This window comes from Lathyrus oleraceus, chromosome 3 (genome assembly GCF_024323335.1).
Source record: "Lathyrus oleraceus cultivar Zhongwan6 chromosome 3, CAAS_Psat_ZW6_1.0, whole genome shotgun sequence".
In the NCBI taxonomy this organism is placed as follows: Eukaryota; Viridiplantae; Streptophyta; class Magnoliopsida; order Fabales; family Fabaceae; genus Lathyrus; species Lathyrus oleraceus.
Genome location: NC_066581.1, coordinates 340,874,193 through 340,881,156, shown reverse-complemented (window position 1 = coordinate 340,881,156; position 6,964 = coordinate 340,874,193). Strand labels below are relative to the sequence as shown.

General features: G+C 33.7%; 1 protein-coding gene and 1 non-coding gene across 2 annotated transcripts; one reads left to right on the top strand and one right to left on the bottom strand.

The window, feature by feature from the left end:
- The first annotated feature begins 2,870 nt into the window (after window positions 1–2,870).
- LOC127127537 (rop guanine nucleotide exchange factor 7) lies at window positions 2,871–5,853 on the top strand. Its single transcript, XM_051056740.1, has 7 exons — window positions 2,871–3,471; window positions 3,561–3,677; window positions 4,029–4,183; window positions 4,260–4,334; window positions 4,430–4,723; window positions 4,825–5,181; window positions 5,307–5,853. The coding sequence occupies exons 1-7, from the start codon at window positions 2,940–2,942 to the stop codon at window positions 5,748–5,750; spliced, it is 1,974 nt and encodes a 657-aa protein (XP_050912697.1). The 5' UTR covers window positions 2,871–2,939; the 3' UTR covers window positions 5,751–5,853.
- A 50-nt stretch (window positions 5,854–5,903) lies between these two features.
- Window positions 5,904–5,975, bottom strand: TRNAP-AGG (transfer RNA proline (anticodon AGG)). The gene has a single exon. It is a non-coding gene; the product is annotated as a tRNA-Pro (tRNA).
- Between the last annotated feature and the right edge of the window lie 989 nt (window positions 5,976–6,964).

Sequence of the window (6,964 nt, the reverse complement as noted above, 5' to 3'; positions counted from 1 at the left end):
AATGATTAGAGAAAATTTTAATGGTCTGCTCGATCGTAACGCCCATCGGTTCCATACCTTAGCACATTCGCTTGACTTCGAGGCCCCTCACGATTTTGCTGAGGTGTTTGGGATCTCCTAGTATTCGCCTGAGTCAGAGGTGTTTGGTGCGAGATTCCTGAGATATTAGTGTTATCTAACAAATTATCGATCATATCTTCATAGTAGTCGAAGTTGCCGTAATCGAGTTCGGTTGGGCATCAACTCTTAGTTGATGCCATTATCCCAAATACGTCGGGGGTATGAGATTTGCTTCTACATGCTGAACTGCAGTTTGACACAGTCACTATAGTGCATCTCCATAATAGTGAACCTGATGATTACTGTTTTTGCAGTCCAAACTGCAACATCTTCGGGGTTAATCTCATGGTGGAGACCTAGATACGACCTCCAAATAAACCGTAGAAGAAAAATATATTATTAGAAGATTTATAAATTAGTAATATTAAAACTAAATTAACGAGATGATGAGTTGTTTACTTGTAATACATCGTCTGGTCCAAGATGATCAAAAAGATTTTGATAGACCATTATAGCGTATTTGAGACATTTGTTGTAAGTTCATCCCTAGAACATACCACATAAATCAAAAAGAGTGAAAATAAATTATTTAAAATTATTTGTAGTATAAAGTAAGTAAGTGTAAATAATGAGATAAACTTACTTTGTCGCGAAAGGGAATGTGAAGTCGTTCTTGTTGACGGCGAAAAATGACGACATTCTCGGTCAACCCTAGATTTGGAGCAGAAAAGTGCAAGAATAAAACGAACAAGTACCCTTTTGTGCGTTTTATAAAAAGAACTATATAGATGAGATAAAACAGCTGAATCACAACTATATGTTCTTATTTTATTTATATCTCTTAACATAGGTAAATACATAATATTTACATTATTACCAAGAGTTTTAGGAAATAAAAAGTTATCGAATAGTAACATAATATTACGCCGAATTTTAATTTTTTTTATTCTCGGTCGAATCTTCGATTAATATCATATTTGAATAATATTGTTTAAGGTACTTTAGATTAATACCTTGACTATTTGTTGTGTCTTCAAACAAAGCGGCACCCAAAAGTTGCTCGCATAATGTGTTATCTTGGTTAAGTCAACCATTAACAACCCTACCTTTGATAGATAGACCTACCAACATGTACACGTCCTCTAGTATGACGATACATTCATCGAATAAAAGATGAAATATGCGTGTCTCGGGTCTCCATCTTTCTATCAATGCAATGATAAATTTGTAATCAATAGAGAGACTATGTTGAGTAAATTACCAAAATTGATTTCTCGTAAATACAGTTCTAACAACTCGTTGTGTCGCTCTAACAACACGTATATTCGAATCGAAATGGATACAACGAACAAAATGGTGAGTTTATGTAGTTCATGCCGTCAGCCCGGACACAATCGTACAAACTGTCTCAATGTTGGAGCAAGCTCCACAACATAATTATTGAATCCATTTTTAGTCCTACTTTTGATATGTAATTCATTTTATGTAACCATTTTATTTCATATTGAAAACAACGTTCTTTTCATAATTATTACAACTCTCGATTACAACAATTAAAACAACAACACAAAAAATAAATAAAACGATCAAACAACATATCTATGTGATTACAACCATCAAGACAATATCATCTGAACTATGCATCATAATATAATAATCAATGTCAGTTTTAACTAACTCGCAGACACGATGTTCTCCATTATTGTTGAACACTGTAACGAGTCTTTCAATTCTTCTAATCTTTTCACCGTCTTTAATGTCTCAGTCTAACCAACATATCAAGTTTCTCTAAAGATTTTTGAAAGTCTCGGATCTTTATCGTAGACTTTATTGTTGAATAAATCAAATTAACATTTCTTTTGTTGATATAAGAAATTAAAAAAAAATTTAAAGAGAGAATTAGAAGATAAGTGAAAAATGGTGAAAAGAGAATGCCTATTTCTAAAAAAAAAATACAATATAGGAGCCACAGGCAGTGACACATGCTCCTAAAACTTGTATGTATGCGCCATTACCATTGACATCAAAACACAAGTATGCGCCACAGACAACGACGCATCCTCTATAAGATGATTTTTTTTTGTTGAAAAGTTGTTGGTTTGATAAATTTTTTGAAAAAATATCTATTTATTTTTTTTAAAACAAATGATTATTTTAAAAAATAAAATTCAAATATTTTGGTGTTCTTAAATTTAATGTTAATGATATCTTTATTCAGCTTGATGATATTTTAATGAGATTATCGAAGGAATGGACAAATATTTTGATTTTTGTCTTCAAAGGAGAATGAAGAAGAAAAAAAAAAGCAGGTTAATGAATAATTTTTAAAATTGTTTTATGAATAATTGTTAATTGCTTAATTTCTTTATGAACATTTTAGGTTTAATAAACAATTTAAATGACATGGAGAAAAAACAAATAACATTGTACAAGTCATCTCCTTTACCAATGATTGAAATAAATGACATATATATTTTTTTTGGAAAAAAAATCAAATTATTTTTAAAAAAATTGAATAACAAATTTCAAAAATATACTAAAACATGAAACCAAAACTATAATATAACCTTACAATTAAAGTTACAACTTTTAATTTTATTTCTTTTAAACTCATCTTATATAGCTTATGTGTGATGTTCATTAATCTTAAAATCAATTTTTAGAAATAAAAAAAAAACAATTTTGTGTTTGTTTACAAAATCATAATATAATTGTAACTTTATGAAATTGAAGGAAATTCCAAATATAAAATAAAATACAAAATATCCATCATGTAGTTGGAGAAGAACTTTACCCTTAAAATATAAGTAACCAAACTAAGAGTATCCCACAATTTGTGCTTACTCTCTCTCTCACTACCAGACAATGTTTCACAACCTATGGATACTACTCCCACCAAACAACAACATCTGAGAAAACAAAACCAACAACATCTCAAACATTCTACCTCGTTCTTCTGTCTCAGAACCTCCACAAACCCAAACCCATTTTCCATTCTTCTTTTCTGGCTTTCCAAATCCCTCAAAAGCTTCTGTTTCAGAGTCCATCTCTCACACTCCTCGCAAGGGTTTTGTTTCAAAAAGATCCACTATCATCATCATCATGGTATGGTGATTAACTCAACTCTCATATATGCAATGGAGGATTCGAGTTTATCTGAAAATGTGGGTTCTTGTAAAAAAGGAACCTTTTCTGATTTGATTGAGGAAAAGGGTTGTTGTGAGAGTAGTTCAAGTTCTGATCTTTTGTCATCTGAGAATATTGGTAATGAGGAAGAACATAGTCAGAGTAGTAGTACTGACGAAGATTCATCTTCACCACCTTCATGTAATAGTCCTCATGGAAGTGAAGATGGTAAGAAGAAACATTTGGTGGAAAAGGAATTTGTGAAACAAGTTTCAGCATTACCAGGTATTAATCATTAATCACAATCTCTAATTTGAAATTTTTAATTTAAGTTTTTTTTTTTTGTTAATTGGTTTTGATTGTTATTTTTGTAGAAATTGAGATGATGAAGGAGAGGTTTGCAAAATTGTTACTTGGTGAAGATATGTCAGGTTGTGGAAATGGGGTCCCTACAGCATTGGCTATCTCAAATGCAATAACTAATCTATGTGGTAAGCATAATGAATAATCTGAAGCTGTTTCTGTCTTCTGATCTGATTTTTGTACTTTATTTTAAGTGTTTGTTTGTTTTAGTTTGACAAAAATTGATTTTGAGTTAATTGATTCTTCAAAAAATTGATTCTGGTTAAGAGTTAGTTAAAGTATAAAGTGATTCATGTTTGAATACATTCATGTAAAAGTTGGTTGAACATTTAATTTGAGGCTAAAAATTAATTGTAGAGATGAGAGCTCAAAATTCTAGCTTCAAGTTAAAATCAATTTTACTCGAAAACATCCAAACCCGACAAATCAATTTTTCTCATTTCCAATTGTTTTTGTTCAATTTTTTTCTGAAAATGCAGCTACCCTATTTGGCCAACTTTGGAGATTAGAGCCTCTGCGTTCGGAGAAGAAAGCAATGTGGCGACGAGAGATGGAGTGGCTTCTTTCGGTTAGTGATCATATCGTTGAATTAACTCCGAATTGGCAGACATTTCCTGATGGAAGCAAGCTTGAGGTAATGCGGAGTTGTATAGTGTATGATGATTACTTAGTTTGTTCACATTTAACGATATTTCTTAAATGCGAGTCAGGTCATGACTTGTCGACCACGCTCGGATCTGTATGTCAATCTGCCAGCTCTGCGCAAATTAGATAACATGCTTCTTGTAAGATTTACACAACGTCGAGTTTACTTAATTAGTCGATTTTCAAGTAGGAAGCTATTCTAAACTATAAATTGTGGTACTTTTTACTTTTGCAGGAAATTCAAGATAGTTTTGTTGATACCGAGTTTTGGTACGTCGATCAAGGTGTTATAGCTCCAGATGCGGGTAATAGTCCGTCCTCGTTTAGGCAAGCGCTTCAGCGACAAGAAGAGAAATGGTGGCTTCCGGTTCCTCGAGTCCCGTCTTGTGGACTACACGAGAATTCGAGAAAGCAATTGCAGCACAAGCGCGATTGCACGAGCCAAATACTAAAAGCTGCCATGGCTATTAACAGTATTACTTTAGCGGAAATGGACATTCCCGAGTCTTATTTAGAGTCTCTTCCAAAGGTATGACGAGCGAACCGAACCTTATTCTATTAGAGTTTTCTAACATCGCGAAAACAAATGAGATAATGATCAAATTGCTTATCCAACTTACTATCTTTCAGAATGCTAGAATCAGTTTGGGCGATGTTATTCATCGATATATCACGTCGGATCATTTTTCTCCCGAGTGTTTGCTAGCTTGCCTTGATTTATCTTCTGAACATCAAGCTATAGAGATCGCAAATCGAGCAGAAGCTACCATGTATATATGGCGTAAAAAGACAAATTCAAAGCCTGCTAGTGTCAGCGGAAGATCAAGTTCAAGAACATCATGGGAAATGGTCAAGGATCTAATGGTCGATGCAGACAAAAGGGAGTTGTTCGCAGATAGAGCGGAAACGCTACTTCTTTCCTTGAAGCAGCGTTTTCCCGGTCTCCCTCAAACGGCTTTGGATATGAGCAAAATCCAATACAACAAGGTTCGTAGTTGTTGTGTTCAAAACCATAACTCTTTTTAATGATCTACCGATTATGATTGATTAACAATGTAAAAATTATTTACAAGTTTGAACTTAATAGTCTATGAAATTTTCTGTTGTCTTAGGATGTCGGAAAAGCCATTCTCGAGAGCTACTCTCGAGTCCTCGAGAGTTTAGCATTTAACATGGTGTCGCGAATCGACGACGTTCTCTACGTAGACGACTTAACAAAAAACTCTGATCAATTCTCATCTCACTCCAAAGTCGGTGTAATTACTCGCAAGAGTATTTCACTTCCATACTCGGCGCCTGTCCCAACGACTCCATACAAATCAGCTTTCGGAACGCCGACACGCTCTCCTGCGCACGCGATTAGTCCTTCAAAGGGAGGAAAGTCTCCAGTCATCAATAATGGGAGCAAAACTCCTCAGAGAGGTGTAGGAGTGAAGAAATCTTTGACTGATTTTCTTAGCATTGATGCAAAAGGTAGTAGTTCAAATGAGAAACCAGTTTCAGAATCAAAAACAGTTGATGAAGTGCCAGCATTTGATTCCAGTGATGTTAAATAGCCTAAGCTTTTTTCAAGTGTTTTCTTTTTTGTTCTTGTTATGTATATGAATGAAATATGTAGAAGGATTCATTTTTATTTAAAATGATTAGTATTTTATTTTTTGTTTAGGGGTAATCAAAAGTTAAAATAAAATGATTATTTTTTAAAAAATGGGGCATTCCGAGAATTGAACTCGGGACCTCTCGCACCCTAAGCGAGAATCATACCACTAGACCAAATGCCCATGAATGGTGTTCAACTTTCGGCTCATGTTATTTCTTGAATATTATTCCGCCTGGTGAAAACTGCTGGTGTGATTGGAGAGTTACGCCTCATCATCTTGGATTTTGTCAAAATACGCCTCATCATCTTGGATTTTGTCAAAATTTTATTTGCATACTTTGCTTGAAGCAATATAATTCCCATTGAAGTGTTTAAGAATTCCATGCGAAGGAAGTAATTTATGCTGCCAAGGTCATTCATTTCAAATAAAAACTTCATCTTGGTTTTAAACTGGTCAATATCTTTCTCACAATTTCCTGTTATAAATAAGTCTTATATATAAAGGCAAATGCTCAATAGACTCACCCCTTCTCTTCTTTTAACATAGACTTCATGTTCAAATTTGTACTTTTTGAATCCTTTCTCCATGAATAATTTATCTATCATTTTTTTCAAGGCCATTGGAGCTTGTTTTAGGCAATACAAATCCTTGTGCAGTTTCTACACTCTATCTATTTTCCCTTTGACTTTAAAACTAGGATGTTGCGCTATGAACACCTCTTATTCTAGAGGACCATTAAGGAAAACTGATTTAACATCAAGGTGGAATAAGGATCATCCTCTATTACATGACAAAGAAATTACTAGTTCAATTGTTTCAGTCTTGCCACAAGTGAGAAAACTTTATCATAATCAATCCCTTATTTTTTCAAACAAACCCTTTGCAACCAATCCTTCATCCTGCTTGACGATCTTTCCCTTAGGATTTACCTTGAGTTTGAACACCCATATCACATAAATATCCTTCTTACCAACATGCAACTTGGTTAACTCCTATCTTTTCTGAGTATATCCACATACCCCATACCTTATGCTAGGATGTATTTGTTGTTAGTTAATTTGATACTAGTTACCTTACTTGCATCAAAATTAAATAACCACTCCTTATTTTTAGTCATGTGATTATTACAACCAGTGTCAAAATACCAGGTTTGTGAATTTAAGGCCTTA

Bases quoted from the DNA above. Each gene is read 5' to 3' on its own strand.
- LOC127127537 (XM_051056740.1), top strand. From the start codon at position 2,940: ATGGATACTACTCCCACCAAACAACAACATCTGAGAAAACAAAACCAA. The intron at 3,678-4,028 runs GTAAGCATAATG...CTGAAAATGCAG, and splicing joins TGCAATAACTAATCTATGTG to CTACCCTATTTGGCCAACTT. The intron at 5,182-5,306 runs GTTCGTAGTTGT...CTGTTGTCTTAG, and splicing joins GCAAAATCCAATACAACAAG to GATGTCGGAAAAGCCATTCT.